Source organism: Rattus rattus, chromosome 1 (genome assembly GCF_011064425.1).
Source record: "Rattus rattus isolate New Zealand chromosome 1, Rrattus_CSIRO_v1, whole genome shotgun sequence".
NCBI classification, from domain to species: Eukaryota; Metazoa; Chordata; class Mammalia; order Rodentia; family Muridae; genus Rattus; species Rattus rattus.
The window spans coordinates 186,442,936-186,463,487 of NC_046154.1; the positions used below are offsets into that span (position 1 = coordinate 186,442,936).

At 37.7% G+C, this 20,552-nt stretch overlaps 1 protein-coding gene across 4 annotated transcripts in view; it reads left to right on the forward strand.

Moving 5' to 3' along the window:
* Window positions 1-20,552, forward strand: part of Ppp1r12a (protein phosphatase 1 regulatory subunit 12A) — a 110,547-nt gene that overhangs the window by 55,334 nt on the left and 34,661 nt on the right. For 3 of the 4 annotated variants that reach the window (XM_032912149.1, XM_032912156.1, XM_032912166.1), the window contains exons 4-9: window positions 6,988-7,147; window positions 10,227-10,371; window positions 15,889-15,963; window positions 16,561-16,649; window positions 16,786-16,943; window positions 18,581-18,699. In XM_032912149.1, coding sequence (XP_032768040.1) covers window positions 6,988-7,147; window positions 10,227-10,371; window positions 15,889-15,963; window positions 16,561-16,649; window positions 16,786-16,943; window positions 18,581-18,699 — 746 coding nt within the window. Of the gene's footprint in view, window positions 1-4,154; window positions 4,397-6,987; window positions 7,148-10,226; window positions 10,372-15,888; window positions 15,964-16,560; window positions 16,650-16,785; window positions 16,944-18,580; window positions 18,700-20,552 lie in introns of those variants that run through there. The other variant, XM_032912174.1, reaches the window with a different exon arrangement.

Consider the following 20,552-nt stretch of genomic DNA (forward strand, 5'->3'; position numbering starts at 1 on the left):
TCAGAATAAAAGAAATCATGTGACTACTGGTTTATTGAAAATAAGGAACAGTCATTAAAACTTAGGTATCTATTTGAAGTAAAATACAGAACAATGGTTTCTTTATCTAGGCATTCCCATACATGTTGTCTTGAGTCCCCACATACTTATAATCTCCTGCACTTTCACCTTTTCGTCATTTATTCAGTTACCTTCCCTTAAATACCTTTCTCCCTCTTAGGATGGCATGACCCATACCTGTACATATTACATTTGTACGTATACATTTGTACATAATGTAAAAACTGGGCTAGGATCCACATATAAGAGACACCATGTAGTATTTACCCTTTTGAATCTAAGATGCCTCAAAGCTTAATAGTTCCAGATCTGCCTATTTCCCTGTAATTTTCTTTAAGATTTATTTATTTATTATATATAAGTACATTGTAGCTGTCTTCAGACACACCAGAAGAGGGTATCAGATCCCATTCCAGATGGTTGTGAGCCACCATGTGGTTGCTGGGATTTGAACTCAGGACCTCTGGAAGAGCAGTCATTGCTCTTTAACCAGTGAGCCATCTCTCTGGCCCTCCTGTAATTTTCTTAATTTTACTCCTCAGTAGAGCTAAATAAAATTCCGTTGTATGTATATCCATTTTCACTCTCTATTCATCTGTTGAAGAGCATGTAGGCTTATTCCATGTCTAAGGAAATATTTAAAGACCTGGAGTTGAGTCAGAGGGTTATAAAAAGCACCTAGAGCCCAGGAGAAATAGTATATATTAGACAACTAGTTATAAAACTGGAGCACACAGGCTGTCGGAATCTTTGCTCTGGATGAGTATTTCCACCATGAGATTTTCTAGAGCTGAAAGAAGAAATGTGTAATAAATAACTTTTCTGGTTTGGTTTTGCTCTTTTGAGTGAAGGCCTCTTCTGTGTAGCCCAAGTTGCCTCAGCTCACAACCCTTCCTCTGACTCCTAAGTACTGGGATTACATGTGTGTGCTACCACATGCAACTAAACAAAAATAATTTAATTGTCCAGTTTGCCATGTCGAGAATTCAGATGGAAAACTATTGTTTTCTGCCAAACAGTGATAATTCTTTAAGTCTTTCCATGCTGCTGTTTGTTTAACATTAGTTAGCAATTATTATGGACAATTGGTACAGGCACAGGTGGGCTTGGTAGTGGAACCTGATTCTGGGACTCTCATCAGTTTACTTCAGCATCCACTAGATTCATAGTATGCTCCAAGACATGTAGATAACCGTGTTTGGTGTTCTGATGGTACTGAGAGATGTCAGGACGGCTCTAGAGCAAGAGTGGATGAATGGGCAATTCTGGGAATGAGTCAGACAACAAAAGAAAGGAAAAGAGAAGCTGATAGTGGTCCTACAAAGCTGTGAAGCACCTGTTGGTACAGAAATGGATTGCAGAACTTTATGCACATATTTTCATTTCATCCTTAGCTCTTCTGTGATGTCTGTAGTTCCTGCTAACCCTGTTTCACAGATGAGGAGCTCAGGCTTAGTCCCTAGCCAATGTTCAAGGAGAACTGGTAATACTATAGTCCTGTTCCAAACTCTGACATGATGCACTGAGATGATGCATTTGAGATGGCTCCGCAAGTTAAGGTCCTCATGTAGAGGACTGGAGTCTGTCTCCAGAACCCACATCGGGCGTCTCTGAAATACCTAGAACTACAGCTGCTTCCATGGGCGTGGGCTTATGCGAACACATACACTTTCACAGACATATGCACATAAAAATAAAATATTTTTGAAAGATACAGAGTTTACTTCTACCATTGTGACATACTGTATGTCCTTGAAAGTAATTTTTGTTGCTCATTTTATTCTTACAGTGTCAGTATTGTGTTTACATAAAATAACAATTCTAAAGAAACAGAATTCTAGTGGAATCTTAGGTTTCAATAATGTCTAATAAAACACCCTAGACATATCTCTACCAGAGATGACCTTTCTAGAATTATCTCTCCCTTCCTCCAGTCTCTTCCCCTATATCCCAGTCTGACTTCAGATTCAGCATTCTTCTCCCTCAGACTCTTGAGCAATGACGTTATAGGTGTATACCTTGCCCAAATTTGGTATCAGAATTCTTGTACACAAAACTTGATATTAAATGTGTGGGGGGTGCGTGTGTGTGTGTGTGTCCTCATGTGTAACAGTGTGGCGGGGAGGGGAGTACATGTGTGTCTTCATGTGTGACACCTTAGGCATTGTCAATCATTTTGTCTTTTAGTTTAATTTCTTTTATTCTTATTAGGTATTCACTCACTGCTCTGCCCTCCCCTCCCGGCATGGTCATTCATCTTTAAGGCAGGGTCTTTGGTTGACCTGAACTGGCTGAACAGGTTAGCTAGGCTGACTGGCTGTGGAGAATGAGGAACACATTTGTCTCTGCCTTCTCAGCACCAGGATTGCCACGTACCACTTCAACAGCTGAGTCCTCTCCCTAGCCCCACTTTAAGTTTTTAAATAGTTCTTTGACTTTTTATTGTTATAAGAGGGATCTTGTTTTATAGCTCATGCTGGACTGTATCTCACTTGTTATGTAGCCCAGTCTGGCCTTACATTCTATAGACTCCTGTCTCAGCCTCCTCAGGGTAGGCCTTATGCTTTCTTAATCTACTGTATTTGATAATTATACTTAAGTAAATTGCCTTCAAAACTGTAATGATTGAACAGAGGTTAAAAGAGTTCCTGCTTCATATTTCTTGTGATTTTTGTTCTTTTTTCAGTGAAAGTTACAGATCAGGTTGTTTGGTTGGTTTTGTTGGTTTTGTTGACCATTTGGTTGGTGGGTTGGTTTTAATGACTGTTTGGTGAGGGTGAGTGGGTGGGTGGATCTGGTTTGTTTCTAAAACAGAGTTTCTCTGTGTAGTCCTGGCTATCCTAGAACTCCCTCTGTAGACTAGGCTATCCTCGAACTTAGGGTGCCTCCAAAGTACTTGGATTAAATGTTCACCACAACTACCCAGCAAATATCAGTTTTTTAATGTTAGCTATTTTATTATGCTTGAGAGATTTGGCTACATTTTGTGTAATTTCACTACCTTTAGCTTGCTGTGACAGCTGTTAGTCTAATCACTTTAATATATCCTAGGTAGTCTTATCTTCTACTTGGACAGAATGACAGCAGATGAGGGAAGGACTAGTTACATAGTAAGATTTTGTTTCTTGTAACCGATAAGGCAGTAAAAGAAAAGCAGAATCAGAGTTTAGAGCTACTGCTAATTGCCAATGCCTTGGTGTTTATTCTAATCTACGCTTGGCGTGTAGTTTTCAGAAGAACCTTGGTGAGCTAGGTAGTGCTGTAATTTTTGCATGTTGTAATCCCAATTCACTCTGGGTTTATTCTAGTCCACCCTGTTGAACTGATATACAGAAATTATGGCTTTTTTTCAAAATGGCCGCTTCAGTCAGCTTGTCAAAGCTCTGAAAATGTGAAAATGGGTCTCTTAACATAAGTTACCTGACTTATTGATAGTTTTGTTTTGTTTTAAATGTTGATGAACTAATTATTTTTAAAGAATAAGGGAAGAGAAGTCTGGACAGATGCTCAGTGGTTAAGAACACTGGCTGTGGGTTATGGTGGCTTACAACCATCTGTTACTCCAGTTCTTAGGGCTCCAACACCGCCTTCTGACCTCCATGGCCACCCATCACACAGGTGGTACACGTACAGTCGAGCAGGCAAAACACCCACACATAAAAACATAGGAAGGATTTTTCTTTTCTGTCCTCTGTTAAACAGATTGTTGATAAGGTTACCTTCACAGCATACCTTAAACCTGGATTGTTTTGGCAAGATTTGGAGGCAGAAGGAATATTGAGTAAAAAGTGTACTCAGGGAGATGCAACACACGTGTGTACTTACTCCAGAAAGGAACCTCCTGACAGACCAAAGTCAGAGCTGCACCAGAGACCAGCTAGGTGAGCCAGTGCGCTGTTTATTGGCTCTGCCAGGAGTGTGGGTGAGGGGTTGCTAACAGGAGCAAGAATAACTCCAGGGTGTTGTGTCACTAAAAAGCCCATCCTAACCAGAGTGACAATTAAGAAAGCTGAATTCTTGGAGCAGTGCGCACCACCCACAGGCATGTCCATGGCCCCAGACTTCCCTCTCACAGCTGTTGAGTCTCTTCCTCCCTCAGCAGTTGTTGACCTCTGAAACAATGGACAAGGACCTTAAGAATCTTGGAAGTCCCTGCTTTCTCAGATATATGACATTTTGTTTACCTCCTGAGACTCCCGGATTCTCAATTTGGAAGAAACTGCTATAGGACAAGGAAGTGATTGCTTTGTAAGGAACAGCCATTCAGCTAGATGAGCACTGATAGAAGAGTCTGAATGCTTTAGTGTGGTGAAAGTGGAAGAGATTCTGAAAAGAGGTGTGTCCTGGGAAGTGGTAATTCCCTCAGCAAGCAAAATAAGGATATGATTTGTGTGGAGATGATTGTGTAGACAGAGCACGGGACCTAGGAACCTAGATGGAGGCGAGATGGTCACACTGGCCGAAGGTAGAGGAGGAAGACTAGAGATGAAGTTAGAGATGCAAGTCTAGACCTACGGCCTTTGTCTGCTACCTAAAGGACATTCATTCACCTTTGTCTCACAGGAGAGAGTCACCCACTACAGCGTGTAAGGGGAAAGGTTTGGGACTGGTGGGTGTTGAGCCAGAAAGAAGGAATGGTAAGATAAAAGGACAGTGTGAAGGAGCTAGTGGTAGTAGGGACTGTCAGGAGACAGTCTAGGAGACTAGGCATACTGTGAAGGGACAGCGACTGCCCAAGTGGCGATAAACAGTGGTACTCTGGAAATGTAAGACCAGCAGCAGGCAGCAGATTAGTTCCAGGCAGTTGTTGAGCTTTCCTGACTGGTGTTTGAGATGCACATGGTGCAGTGTTCCACTGCATTATTTCTTTTCATGCTTTTCTGGGTCTCTAATTCGGCTTGTATTAGGAAGGACATATGTGCATATAAAATTAACTTAAAATGATTAAGGAAAATTAGATCTATGAGTAGAACTGGTCTTTAAAAGTACATGTCCACCACGGCCAAGACACTAACCTATCACTAGGTTTAAAAGGAAAACCTACACTATTTTATTTGGCCCTAGTACCAAATCATCTAAATCATTCCTTTTTTAAAATATATTTACTATTTTGTGTATGTGTGACATCTTCTTCTGTATCTGAATTCAGATCTGTGTTCACACTAACAGCAGTTTCTGTTGCTGTGCCATGGAGCAACCAGAATGACCCGCTTCACTGCCTTTCCTTTCTCTCCTGGTAGCCCCCAGACGGATAGCCATTTTATATCTCCAGGGTTCAGCGTAAGGGACACTTCTAAATTAACATAGATTGGGTCATGCTGTTCACTGTCCTCATTAGAGAAAGTCTGGCTTCCTTCTGTAGAGAGCATCTATGTGGATTGCCAGAGCCTACGAGTACTTTCTTGCCTTCTTTCCAAACAGTGGTGTGGTATTACTTGGCTTATTTCTTTCTTTAATGTCATTTATTAGTGACAGTTTGTTACCAGCTAATAAAATAGCTCCTCATTAATCTCAGTCACCTTTGCCCTGTTTTAGTTTTCTTCACAGACATAACATTTTCTGCCTTATAAAAGCAATGTTCACTTCTCATAAAGCACCTGACTCATAATAGGCACTTACTACATATCTGATTGAAAATAAGAGTGGGTGGGTAGACAGATGGAAAGGTCAAAACCATACTGTTGGGTATATAAATACGGATTGTGAGAAAGATATTAGCTAAGGAGATTAAAGGATTGTTATGGTTTACTCATTTATCTAGTCACTCACTCAGAAACTATTTTTCTTTTTTTTTTTTTTTTTTTTTTTTTGTTCTTTTTTGGAGCTGGGGACCCGAACCCAGGGCCTTAAGCTTCCTAGGCAAGCGCTCTACCACTGAGCTAAACCCCAACCCCAGAAACTATTTTCTTACCAAGCTTGTTTAAGCTTATCTAAGCTTTCCAGACTTAGACTTCTTTCCTATATCCTGCCAGATGGTAGAGGTACCAAATAAGGGTACCTTATATATATATCTGCTTTTTATACGCTCAGTCTTCCGAAGTACAATAGCTTATAAATACATTGTAATGTGTGTCAGATATTAAATAGCCATTAATTAAAACTGTAAGAAAGCATAAGATCATTTAGGAATTTCACCATTATCTTTACTAATTTAATTTTCCCCTCAAGATATAGAGCTCTTTGAAAATTGGAAAGAGAAAATTTTATTCGTCTTTTGTATTTTTCCTGCTTTTATCACCTTAGCCAAGAACATCCAGTGCTTATAATACTTTGAAATGAAAGAATTTCTCTGTGACTTTGACAGTACTGATTGTATGAAGAAAATATCATGCTAAAAAAAGAAAAGTGTTTAGAGAGAAAGAGAAAGCAGTTTAAGGCCTGAAGCATTCATAGTCATTCGTGTGTGTGTGTGTGTATGTGTGTGTGTGTGTGATTAATAAAATAATACATGTTTGAAAATTATTCATATATGATTTTTCAAAAACCTTTTATTTTGACCAAAGGATGCTGTACCTTGATAAGTGCTTAGAGTAATCAGAAGACATAGCCAAACTGGATGTGGCATCTCATGCCTTTAATCCCAACATTTAAGATAACTCTGTGAGTTCAAGGCCAACGTGGTTTACAAAACTAGGTACAGCCTGGCAGAGGCCACACAGTGAGACCCTGTCTCAAAGAACAAGCCAGAACCAAAATAATAGTGTGGGTCAGAAGCTAAATAAGTGACTGATAAGGTTAACAAAATAACTATTGTATGTCACATTCCTTTGTTAAACAAATAATTAGCAACTATTTTTTTAAAAACCATGGTTTGTTTTTATTTAAACATTAAATTTTTGATAATCTTATTTCACTGTGTAGAAGTTGAAAGAATATTCTCCAGTAAGGAAAATGAAAATAATGTTTATGTGCCTTTTTCCCCAAAAGGTGTTGATATAGAAGCAGCTCGAAAAGAAGAGGAACGCATAATGCTTAGAGACGCGAGGCAGTGGTTGAACAGTGGTCACATCAGTGACGTCCGGCATGCAAAATCCGGAGGCACAGCACTCCATGTGGCAGCGGCCAAAGGGTATACAGAAGTTTTAAAGTATGTATTACTTTCGACAGAGTTTCTATATTTCATTTTTCTTAATTTTGTTGCTCCTTTTCTTAAAATATGTGCAGATACTGTTTGGAAGCAGACTATATAGATGTCTCTTCTCAGGAGAAAAGCAAAGATGATCTTGAATAGAATGGATTTGGTTTCTAAACTTTTTTCTCAAATTTTGAATATTTCTATTCTCTCTGTTTCAGTTACAGTTTTCTCATAAAATGGATTTGTGTCAACAAACCATTATGTCACCTTTCAAGCTGATAATTATTAGAGTCACCAGCCGTTCCCATATTCACTAGACATTGAGAATAAAAACAACATGTAAATAGCTTGCTTTTTATTATAAAAACACTAGAATTCAAATTGCTAATACTATGATATTAAATTTATTCCATAAACATCTGCGACTATATAAGACTGTATGGTGATCAGCTAATTTCTTTGCAACAGAGCTCCTTTATGTTAGTGTGTGCACACATGCGTGTGTCTATGTGGGCCTTCCTCTCATTAGAAATAATAAAGGAACTCTTCGCAGACTTTCTGACCGTTTTAATCTCACCTTTAGTAATGTAGGTATTTCTTAGTGGTAAAGTGCTGTAACCAGTGTTCTTACCCCTCCCTGTTTCTTTCTAGTCTAGAATGTTTTTATATTTTCCAACTCCATTAATAAGTGATATGATTATAGTAAGTTAAATAAGTTATTCTTTACCTCAGCGGATCTACCTCTAGTAACTTTTATAGATATTCTTACACACACATAAGAACAAAGGTATGTCTGGCAACGTAATTTGCAATAAGAGAAGAATGGCTTAATAAATTATGGTACATAGTTTCCCTGGAAGACTCTGAAGCATTTAAAACATAAGTGAGAAATTTTCTTTTATATTTTAGAAGGAGTGCTAGGGTTATTATGAAATGTCAACAATCAAGTGAAGAATAAGTAGCCATTTTTAAAAATTAGCTTTGTAATGAAATGTCTCCTCATGGGGTTATCAAAATCTACAGTATCATTACATTAGTAAAGTAAAACTAATTATTGATGTTCATCATGAGAAAATGCCCTCCTTTTATGTTCTATGCGTATCAGTTGTGTTTGTGTGTGTGTGGTACTTAGATAAATAAAATGAGAAAAGAAAGGCAGAAAGCTGTTCCAAATAAAGTCTTCTCCTTTCCTGCTGTCACCTTTACACCCTTCCTTTCAGCTTGATCTTGGTGCCTGTTCCTCCTGTACAGCCTTGTAACTCCACAGACCTGTCTGCAGACTGCTGCTTCTCATTTTCTCTCCATCAGAGACACTCCTTGAGTGGAGGCGCTCTTCTTGTCCTTTCTTTCTTCTTTCTTTCATTTGGGTTTGTTTTTCTTTTTTTCCCGAGTGTCCTCATAGGACCTAGCATATTTAAAGCAATGTAGTTGTTGAAGATGTACATTCCTGCTTAAGTCTCCCCTCTACATATACTCCCAAGTACATGTTGCTCTAGAGATTAATATTATTAAAGCTCATATTTCCTAATAAGGATATGTTTATTATCTAATACCCTAGTGTTATTTTTGCTCTATTAATAAAATCTCTGATCATGCATATAATAGTGGAGATTTGCTTTAACATAAATCTCTGAGTTCACATTTGTTAGCCTGTTCTTTAGGTCATTGCTTTTAAATACTAATCTGTAGACAAGTACCAGGCAATATTATAAGCAGTATATAGGATTATTATAATGATTATTATTTTGAATGTAAGATTAGGGGTGGCTGGATATGGAGAGCTGGTATAGTGGTACATGCCTACATTCCCTCTCCTACGGCCGGTTCCCTCCTAAGGCAGCTTCACCATGGGCTTGTCATATATGGAAAGACAGTCTCAAAACCAGTAGAATGTATTTAGGTAGACCGAGCCTGAGCATGCTGATTCAGTAGTGCTATAGCTGAGCTAGAGTGTTTTTTATTAAAGCAAGTCTTAGTACGGCTTCGTTACCGAGCTAAGTTTGTAAATGGATGGCGTACTTAGATATTAATAAATAGGCTGATGTCTATTTCTTATGTTTTGGCTTGTTTTACGCAGTCTGACTCTGTAACCCAGGCTGGCAGCAGTCATCCTGCCCCAGCCACCTAAGCAGTGATTGCAGACATGAACATTCACACACAACCATCACTCCTTAACAGTAAACAGATAGTGGGGATTGTATATTAGCTGTCACTGCCACCTCCTGTAGGTAAGAAGACCTTCTCAAGTTCACCATCTTGGACAGTCAGGTAAAAGTATTCCAGATTTCTGATGTAAAGCCTCGTTTGCCTGTGTGTGGGCTGCGCTATGTGCAATTTATAGGTTCATTATGAGAACATAATTTTTGAGTAAAACAAAGGTTGGTGTCAATATGCAGTTAGAAAGGCATGCTAATTTATGTAACTTTGCTTAGTATTAAAGTTTATTCCTATTTTATAGCTTGTCGGTGATTTGAATATCTGCTTTCTACTGCTGCAAAATATAAGACTCGATGCCCTTGAAATAAGTGTTTTGCTTTGTTTGTTTCTAACCACCAAGTATCAGTTTCTTTTGAAATTTTTTTGTAGCAATCATAAAGGTACACAAAACTTCCATAAACCATTTCCTCAAGTTCAAAGTAACCAAGTATTACAAAATAAGCTTCTTGGATTCTGGTATATTTTTAGGCCACATTTGGTCTGAGATGATGTATCATCTGGACTCTAAAAATAGCTCTGGCAGTAAACAAGCGTATATACACGTTGATCCATTGTGCTGAATCTTAATTTTGAAACTGGGCTTTTCCATGAAAATTTTTACTTGCAAGTTATACTAACAAAAATTAATTGGTGTCATATCAAACTATAAGTCAGGGTATTAGGAATTAATTAAAACCTCCTTATTGTGGCAATGACTCAAGAGTCTAATGTAGATTATCGCTACTTGCCCACTTAATTCATTAAGAGGAGGAGGAATTAGAAGTCTCAAAAGAATTAAACGCAAATTGTGGTTAAATTGCATGGTAGAAGGCTACTGATCATGTTTGTTAATTTCAGATTTTAATGATTATCTAATTCACTGTAATTTCTTTAGACTTTTAATACAGGCAGGCTATGATGTTAATATTAAAGATTATGATGGCTGGACACCTCTTCATGCTGCAGCTCACTGGGGTAAAGAAGAAGCATGTCGGATTTTAGTGGACAATCTGTGTGATATGGAGACGGTCAACAAAGTGGTAGGCCTTTAAACATATTAAAAACACCACATGTAAAAGAGGAATTATGTGATCTCTATCTACTGTCCATCATTAATTCACTTACTAACTTTTAACTTGTTTTAGCTTCCAAATGAGTTGTTTATGGCTCTGTTCTACAGAAATGAGAGTTAGGATTCTTTGAGTAATTATACTATCATACTTATACAAAACATTTGAGTACTTGCATAGCTACTGTATTTTTAGGTACACATAAACAAATGAATTACATGTCTCTGTAAATACTTGTTGCCATCAGTAGAAGCTGGAACAGTGTACCAGGGTGTTTCTGATTCTGTTTGGTAGAGTCTTTAGGGCTTGTGCTCGTTGGTTGGTTGGTTGGTTGGTTGGTTGGTTGGTTGGTTGGTTGGTTGGTTGGTTGGTTGGTTGGTTGGTTGGTTGGTTTTGAGACAGGGTCTCATACAAAGCTGGCCTTCACTTCAACTCCCAAGCACCCACCAAGCTGATGGTAATCTCACTATCCTGCACACAGTAGTTAAGTGACAGTGGATAGTGAAACAATATTATTGAGGTTCAGCATTTACAAAAAAATTCAATGAGTAAATGATTTCCTTAATGATTCTTAATTGCATAAAGGAAATGAGGGAAGAAATATTTGCTATGCTATACATCATTTTTATGGAATCAAGTTACCAAGTTTTTTAGATCACTTTTCCCTTTCAAATAGTATTCTTTTACCAGGATTGCTAGTTAGTCTCCTGTTCCATGACGGTAAACAGGCTTCATATACTCACAGTTGAAAGCTTAAAGGATGTGTTCTGACTGTTACCATCTCAACTCTGGTCTACATTTCAGCTTTCTTCCAGTATCCTTACAGGACACCTGTTCACTCACATTGCTAGTACTGAAAATTGGTTTATTTGACACTAGTGGCTTTCAGAGAACACTAGAAGGGAGGTTTGGGGGGCTTTGTTTTGTTTTGTTTTCTTTTGTTTTGTTGTTATCATTGTTGTTTTATGAATTGAAATAGTTTACCAAAAAGAATATATAACTTCTGACTATGAACACACTATTTTTCCCTGGCTGGATTAGTGTTCTCCTTAGAAATATGTAAGACTTAATCTGTATGAGAAAAATTATTTAATTTTGCCTTTGGCCTATATTTATCTTCTTAGGTATAACTCATAATTATGCACTAGGAGACAGGAAAATAAAATCTTCTTTCATAAATTTGAGTTTTCTTATTAGTATTAGAGCAGCTTCTTCTGTCATCTTGAATTTTTATCTTGTATTCCTGTTAATAGCTCTGTAAATGACTTTGAGATCCCTGTGTCTCATATTCTGCCCTGTCCCACCCTCTTACCAGTCCCCAGGGACTGTGTGTGCACATTTAAGGGTGTGCTCTGAGAAGCTGAATTTCCTTAAAGCCTTACTGTGAGGGGCTTTCTTTCAGTTTTCTGTTTCTCTACACTGTTTATTTTTATTTGTACAAATATTTCTTTTATAAAATATCCAAACCTTTATCTAAATATAATTTCTTTTAAAATTGTAGGACTTCATAAACATAATAGACATAAGATAGAATTTTAAATGCTTTTTACTGTGTTTAATCATAGTTTTCAAGTTTCTTTATTAAATCCAATAATTGCTCAACTTTCCTTTGTGAGTTAAGCTGTTTTCTCTGTTTCTTTGGTTTTGCTTAATTTTTTCTTTTTAGATTTTTATTTTATGTATATAAATGTTTTGCCTATATATATATGTATGCACCCCATACATGCCTGGTGCCTGCACAGGTCAAAAAATGCTGTCAGATCTTCTGGAACTGGAGTCATAGATGGTTGTGAGCCGCCATGTGGCTGTTGGGAATGGAAGTCAAATCCTCTGCAAAGGCAACAAGTACTCTTAACTACTGGGCCACTCGCTAAACAGTCTTCTCTGTTTCCACTGATTGCACTGAAAAGTAGTGTGTCATGGTGTATCTGTTTGCCTCCCCCTCCTCCACTTTAAACAGGGTCTCTACATAGCCCTGGCTATCCTGGAACTCACTCTGTAGACAGGCTTGCCTCGAACTCAGATATCTCTGTCTGTCTCTGCCTCCCAAATCCTAGGATTAAAGGCATGTGACACCAATTTCAGAACCTTTTCCTTTTTGAGAAAGTGCTTTCTATAATAGTTCAAGACTATCTTCAGCTCACAATGTGTTCAAACTGACCTCTCTTCTACCATAGACTTTCTGGTGCTAGGATTACAGAGGTGAACCCCATATATGGCATACCTTATGTTTAATTAGAACAGCTCATTCTGTGCCAATTGTGTAAGCCTACTATATGAATTTACCGTGTTATTTCATTCTTAAGAATTATCTTTATGGGTTGGGGATTTAGCTCAGTGGTAGAGCACTTGCCTAGCAAGCGCAAGGCCCTGGGTTCGGTCCCCAGCTCCGAAAAAAAGAAAAAAGAAAAAAAAAAAGGATTACCTTTATATGAGTGGGTGTTTGGCTGCATGCATGTCTGTACACATATATGAACAAAGCCCAAGGAGGCCAGAAGTAATTGGACCTTCTGAAACTGGAGCTGTAGATAGTTGTGAGTCACCATGTGGGTTCTGCAATTTGAGCTTGTTTCCCCTGTTAGAGCAGTCAGTGTCATCTCAGAGGGTCCCTTTCATTAGTATTCTGTTAACCAAACCTTTGAAAACATGAAATAAATGTTCTTAAAGTACTATGAGTATTTACGTGAATTAACTAACAGTCAAAAACAAAGGTTAGGGCTTCCATACATGCCAACATGCATATGCATGTTCAAACTCTACACATTGATTTTTTTTTTAAAAAGGAAAATATGATATGTGAAAATAATAATAATATAGAAAATATATGAATTCTATAAAATCAATAAAAATTTCTACATGGAAGTTGATGTTCAAAAAGTAAATAGAAATTTTTTTCAAGTTTTTACCTTTTCTGCAAACTATAAATTATCATTTTAGCTCTTAATATTGATTTTAAATATAAAAGCTTTTGTTTTGTTGGCTTATTAAAATATTTTTACAAGAATGTACCTATTATTTCTCCTTTAGTATCAAGGATAATACTTACTGGAATTTCTATCAAGGCACAATGATGAGAACATAAGTTATTAGCTTGATGTGCAGGTTTAAGTATTTCTGCCACTAATGAGCAGAGGTGTTTGTTTTCCGTCATGACTCTGCCTGACCTCATTCTTTCTTGCTGTGAAATCAGATTATACGTTCCAGCAGTACAGGCCTAGGTTGCATCCCCCTACCTCCCTCCAGCAATACAGACCTAGGTCTCAACACCCCCCCACCCAACCTCCTTCCAGCAGTACAGACCTAGGTCGCATCCTCCCCTCCCCATTCTCTAGTCAATTATACAGAACAATGAAAATCATAATTTTTGTACCAGCTAACTTCACTAGTAGTTCTACCAAAGACTATAAAGGAAATTAGGTCTGCAAAAGCATTTCTTTTAAAATGTGAGGAAAAAAATGCAGAGCTGATAAAGTAGATTGAAGCCATGTCCTTGATAGATCTGTGCTTTGCTAATTAGTAGGTATATTGAACTGATTTTCAACCAGCTTGATCTGTTCCTGGGATTTGACAGGAGCACCTACTTTTCAGTATCTCGTCACTGCGTCCTTAGCTCTTCACATCTGCTTTATCTGACTGAGCTGCTCACTCTCCTGTGCTTGTATTCCAGTAGTAAAGCCAAAGGCACATGATGACACTGGCAAGCCTTAACGTACTCAGAGCCTCACTAAGTGTCTTAATGTCTTACAACCTGCAGGAAAGTCATGGCTATGTGATTGGTACATGTTGCTGGGTGGTGGAGCTGGGCAGATATAATTGGAAATTTTTGTTTATCGCCCACATTTTACTATTGAGTTTTCATTCTTGATCAGCTGCTGTTTGAGCCATTAATGAAGGGAGAAAATGAAAAGAAAGGTTAATAAGGGAACCCGTTTCTAACTATTAAAAAAAGAGAAATTAAAAGAACCCTTTTTCATTTAACTGCTGCAAAAATGTAATTGCAATTCAAAATTCATGATAGTATTTTAGTCGTAAGAGTTGGTAAATTTTTAAGGAATAATTTGAGTTATTTGAGCATCAGAGCATGATCTTGAGTCTGTAATAACGTGATTTTAAATACAAGCTGCATTAGACTAGAGAGTTTCTAAAATTTTAGAACTAATTGTCCAAGAACTACAATATGCCAAAACTGAAATTAACATGCTACATTAAAATTCTGAGTCAGGGAGGTTGGGGATTTAGCTCAGATTTAGCAAGCGCAAGGCCCTGGGTTCGGTCCCCAGCTCCAAAAAAAAAAAGAAAAAAAAAATTCTGAGTCAGTTGTTTTATAATATGTTTTTTTTTTTTTTTAAACTCAATTTAATTCTCAGCTTCTAAGGCTGAAATGGGACAAGAGAGTTGTTGAGCTTTTTCCCTGGTTGGGTTAGAGGAAGCAGATTTTAAAGGGATTAATTTTACTACCACAGGGAATAAAAATAGATGGCTAAATGTTCCTTTGAAGTAATTTTTAAAAACTAAGCATTACTTGAGGCTACTGCATATGCACACACACATGCATGTACGCCTGCATGTATCCACACATCTTTAATCAAGTTTTAGAAAATAATCAAGTTAAAAGGCCTCGAAACCTAGTTACCACATCATTCCACTTTGAACATGGAAATTGCCCACAAACAAAACAAGCAAGCAGACAAAGCAATTCTGTGCAGCAGTGTTCGTGGCGGTGCTTCTTTACTGTTATTTGTGTGCATGTGTCTGAGTATGTGCAGCTCAGTGGGTGCATTTGAGTGTAAGCTATGGGCAGCAGACCCCATAGAACTGAGTTACAAACAGCCATCAAGTGTGAATGCAAGGAACTTGGGTTCTCTGCAGGAGCTGTCCTGCTCTTAAACCATAGAGCGTTTATGTTAGGCACAAAACCAAAGCAAATGGATGACTTAGATGAGCAGAATGAGCGCATTCACGGCATTGTATTTTCCAGTAAAGGGAGTGAAGTAGGCATATGTGTCATTACATAGATGAGTCTCACAGCAGAGGAAGTAAAAGAAGCCTATCGCAAAGAGTGTCTGAAAGGGTATTGTACAGTTTGATTCATGTAAAGTATTCATCAGCAAACATAGATATAAGGTAGGTTAGTGGTTGCTGTGGGTTAGAAGAACTGGGAAGATGGTAGACTAGAATAAAAAATAAGCGCCTTCTTTTGAGGGTGGCAAAGTGCTATTGCAGAGGTGGGCGGGTCCACTGGGCTCACTGGCCTCACGTAGCTTACTTGGTGAGCTCCAGGCCTACAGGAGACCCTGTCTGTAAGACAGAGATTGAGACAGATGTGAACCTCTTCATGTATGCTCACACACATACACATATACCTACATAAACACAAATGTGTGAGTGTACACACACACTGTGTTATCTGTGTAATTAGTAAGAATTGTTTATGTCATTTTATGATATACTGACTTTTACTGTTACTACTTCTCATTTCCTGTCTAGGGCCAAACAGCCTTTGATGTAGCAGATGAAGACATTTTGGGATATCTAGAGGAGTTGCAAAAAAAACAAAATCTGGTATGTTTAATTGCTAAAAATGTTTTCATTAATGAATTCTCCATAGCTTTGCATTTCAAGCAGTTGCAATGTTCTGGTGATGTTTCTTACTTCTTACTCTTAGTAATCAAACAAAATGACAGGGGGCTTGTCTATGGGGTGGTAGTGGTAGGTCGCTCATATGTTGGTTGCCTATTTCTGTCTTACTTTTTAAAAACTGAGTATTTATAGCATGTTTTTCTAATTTCCTAAGACAACATGCTTAAAGGTGTTAGAGTAAACTCTGAGTTTATAATAGCAGGCCCAAAGAAATAAGGAGTTTCATTGCTAGGAAACAGACTCCATGTAAGTCACTATCAGCAACCACTGTAAGTAGATAGTGGGCCCTGATTGCTTTGTAAACTGAAGTTAAAGGAGTTGCATTTTTTTTTATTGTTGGTTAGAATTACTGGATTGTGTTGTTGTTTCTAAATTGCCAAGTGTTTTTTAAGCTTTTCATTTGCAGCTAAAATTGAGATCTTTTTCTAATGTCAGGTTTTAAAACTTTGTTCTCTTTATGCTTTGTACTTTGCTAATTCCTGTTACCCTTCTTTTTCCTTTACATAATTGTGGGTGAAGCTCCATAGTGAAAAGCGGGATAAGAAATCTCCACTGATTGAATCAACAGCAAATATGGAAAATAATCAACCACAGAAGACTTTTAAAAAGTAAGTTATAAGCAGGATTCATTACTGTTATGAATGGGTTAACACAATGGCCACTGGAACTACTGTTTTGGGTCTGAGGGAAAATAGTAATGTATTTCAACTGTTCATGTTTTAAATCAGTGTTTTCCTTTCATAGCAAGGAAACGTTGATTATTGAGCCAGAGAAAAATGCATCTCGAATCGAGTCTCTGGAGCAAGAAAAGGCTGATGAGGAGGAGGAAGGCAAGAAGGATGAGTCCAGCTGCTCCAGTGAGGAGGACGAGGAGGATGACTCCGAGTCCGAAGCGGAGACAGGTAAGACTGGAAGAGTGCACTAGTTGTAATTGTACTGTTCTTGTAGTTTGAAGTAAGGTAAGGATAGGCTTCTGTTTTATGCTTTGGTACAGATTTGCTACTTAGTATCTGTTGAGTCTATACTGGTGACCTGTAAGTTTATGCTGTCTACTTGTTGGGAGGCTGGGGCTCACCTTGCCGTTGTTTAGATTTGAAGAAGGTGCAGAGGCTGATCAGAATGTCCTAGGACTCCTATCGGAGGGCGCAGATAGTTTCCGGGGTCTCCCAGCAGCTGAAGAACACATCTACTGATTATTGTGATTGACTAGCCTAAAAGGCTACCTCTATCTGAACTCCCCACATTCTCCGTAAGAAACGGTCAAGGAGAGGAGGAGAGGGCTGCTGCAACAAGTTACTTTCCTGAGAGGCTATGGAGTAATTTGTTTGTTTTAAAACAGTTGAAGATACTTCTAAGTATATAATACAACAAACACTCTCATTCTAAGATTTCAGGTGTAATAGCTACTGAAGCTCAATCATACTTCAAATTTTTCTTTTAGTAAAAATAAATACTATCTATATACAGTTTTCTTTAACATGTATCTTGGCTTTTCTTTTCTTCCTTCCAAAAAGGCAATTTTGAGGGTTTTTAAATAAATTTTTAGATTGTGTATAATATACTCAAGTAATATGTAACAACTATACTGTAATACAGAAGTCATAATATTGATAGTATTTACTTAATGAGCTGAATGGTTGTACTGAGTTTATTATTTGTTCTAGAGTGGAAACTTGATGCAGTTAAAATAGTTGACATGTTTTTTCACTGCTTGATTTATCTCCAGTGCCTACAACAGTGCTGGAAATATAGGGACAATGGGTATTCTTTTGTAATAACACCCTATTAAAGTAGATTATATCTAGAAAGATGAAATTGTTCATATTTAACTTCAGATTTCTTAGGAGCAAGAAAGTTCTCTGGAACATTTAGACATATTGACATGACTGTAAGTTAATTGTTGCCAGAAATATTTTTTTAGATTTCTTAGAATAATGGTCTTCAACAAGTTATTTACTGAGTACTTAGAAAATTCATGGTTATTGTAGGATTTTTATTTATATTGATAAGTATTCAAAATTGAAATGTGAGTTAAGATTCGTCCTGTAGTTTCAAGAGTTACAGAAGTTAGGTTCTATCTGTACCCTTCGTTCTCAAATAGCTTTTGGATTCTGTTTTGTTTTTAGTTTTTAGTTATAAAAATGGAGCATACTTAGAGACAGATTTCTAAAAACTCCTTTTAAATTCTACCAGTTGGGCTAGAAAAAGACTCAGCAGATAAAAGTGAGAGTACTGGGATTTAGAGCTCCACACCCATAGTAGAGAAGCCAGGCAGGCATGGCGGGTACGTGGGATGCAGTCTTTGGAGGCAGTCAGATCCCTAGGCAGACCAGCCAGCGAGACCAGCTGCAATTAGCAGGCTTCAGGTTCGCAGAGACACTTTGCATGATGTTGGCTTTGGGCCTCTGCACGTATGAACATATACTCAAACAAGTAATTTTTTTTTAAAAAATATGTTTGCAAGAAGTAATAAGGAAGGAGCCACAGAAGCCAAATTCTTGTAGAGTCCTAACTGGTAACTGTGTTTTGTTTTGAATAGATAAGACAAAACCCATAGCTTCTGTAACTAACGCTCACACTGCCAGCACTCAGGCAGCCCCTGCCGCTGTGACAACACCTTCTTCCAACCAGGGGACCCCTACATCACCTGTTAAAAAGGTAAGCCAGAACTGTTAGTAAACCTCCCCGTGGTCTGCTTAAGTACCATTTGCACTAACTGGTGAAAATAGTTCTCAGTGTTTATAGTTGTCCTCAAAACATACCATATTTTCTGCTCTTGATTTGTAACTTTCTCTGAACCATGGTATAGTGTCTTTTTTTGCCTTTTACAATTGATAGTAATTTGATATTATAATGAATTGTTAACAAATGTTAGTTATTAATTAAAGTATGGCAGGAAATCCAAAGCTTCTCTATAATATTAAGATTGGTGGTTACAGTGGACATTTTTAGTTCCATTATCTTTTGAGACACTTAAGTTTTGTATGCTTTGTCTCTTTTAACCAGACGTGTATACTGGTAATTTCTCACCCCAGAAAGTACAGCATGGAAAGTCAGTGGGGGCCCAAGCTAGGCGAAAAGCCATAATCTAGATTTCATTTTCCATCTTGTACAAGGCGCCTGGCATGCCTCTGTGAGACCCAGTAAAAGTGTGTCAGAGCACCAGGCCTCTCTCCGTGTTAGCTGTTTTCACTTTGGGCAAATTGCTGTCTTTCTTACCAAACAGAACAAAGATAAATAAAATTACTAATGTACAAGTTGGTGGAGAGGCAGAGCATACAGAGGTGAAGATAATCCCAATTGCTGACTTTGTTTCCTCCATCCCCTCCATTCTACAGCAGAGCTGGGTTTTCCCAGAGCTGCGCTGCTCTTCTGAAGCGCAGTCATGGAGAGCCTTTTGCTTTGCTTTCCTAACCTTCCAGTCTCCTCACAAAGGTCTCTCTGCAGCCTGATCACCTCTAGTGAGCTCTCTTGTGCCTTTCAATATGTAGACATTGTTTTTCTCCAGAACGTTTAAAAATGTATCGCAGACACCATTAAACCTCATCCTGATTCTGTCAGTGTGTATCTCCTAGGTACAAATGCATTGTACTTCCCTTCCACAGTAAAATAATCAGGCTTAAGAGAGTTAACGTTGATATAGTATAGACTGTTTAATCTACGTAATAGTAATTTAATTTATGCTAACTAATATGTATATGTATTGCACAAGTTTTCCAGATTTTGCTTCAGGTGGTATCTTTTATTGCTATCTGTGTTTTCAATCCACATGTCCTGTAAAAATCAGACATGGTGCTTAGTTGTTGTACCTGTCTGTTGCAAATCTAACAGTGTTTGGGTTGAAGGGATTTGAGACTGACTTTAATTCCTCACTGTGTTTCTACTCAGTATTGTCGTGTGCAACTTGGTTAAAATGTGGTTTTAATTTTTTTAATTGTATATATAGGAGTTGTTTTTTTTTTTAACCTGCAGAGTAAGTAAAACTCTCTTCTACAACTCTGAGATATGGAAGTGTAATTCAGTAATAGAGTATTTGTCCAGGATTCATGAAACCCTGGGTTCAGTCCCCTGTACTACAAAAAATAAAATAAAGCTCAACCTAAGAAAAACCTAAGGAAAAAAAAAACATAAATTTTCAGTGCTAGAAATATATGGATGTCACTGATGCATAGTTTGAACATCAGAAAGCTATAGAAATGACTTCTTTCCTTTACTGTTCTACAACTCATGTTCTTATGACTGTAATTACATATGCTTGATAGGAAATGCTCTTAAACTGTTGTAAGCATTTTGAAGACATTTGTCAGGTTACCAGTACTAGCAAAGTTTATCTGAACTATATTTACATTCTATTTTACTTCTAGAACTGTCATGTACTCTTTTCGTAAATACTAAATTTGTGTTCCTTTCGTTTAGCTCTTGATTTATTGTCTATTAAGATCATAGGTTTATTTCAAGTTCTCATAAGCCCCATCTAACATCTGGGCTCTCTCTTTGGTAATTTGACTCAG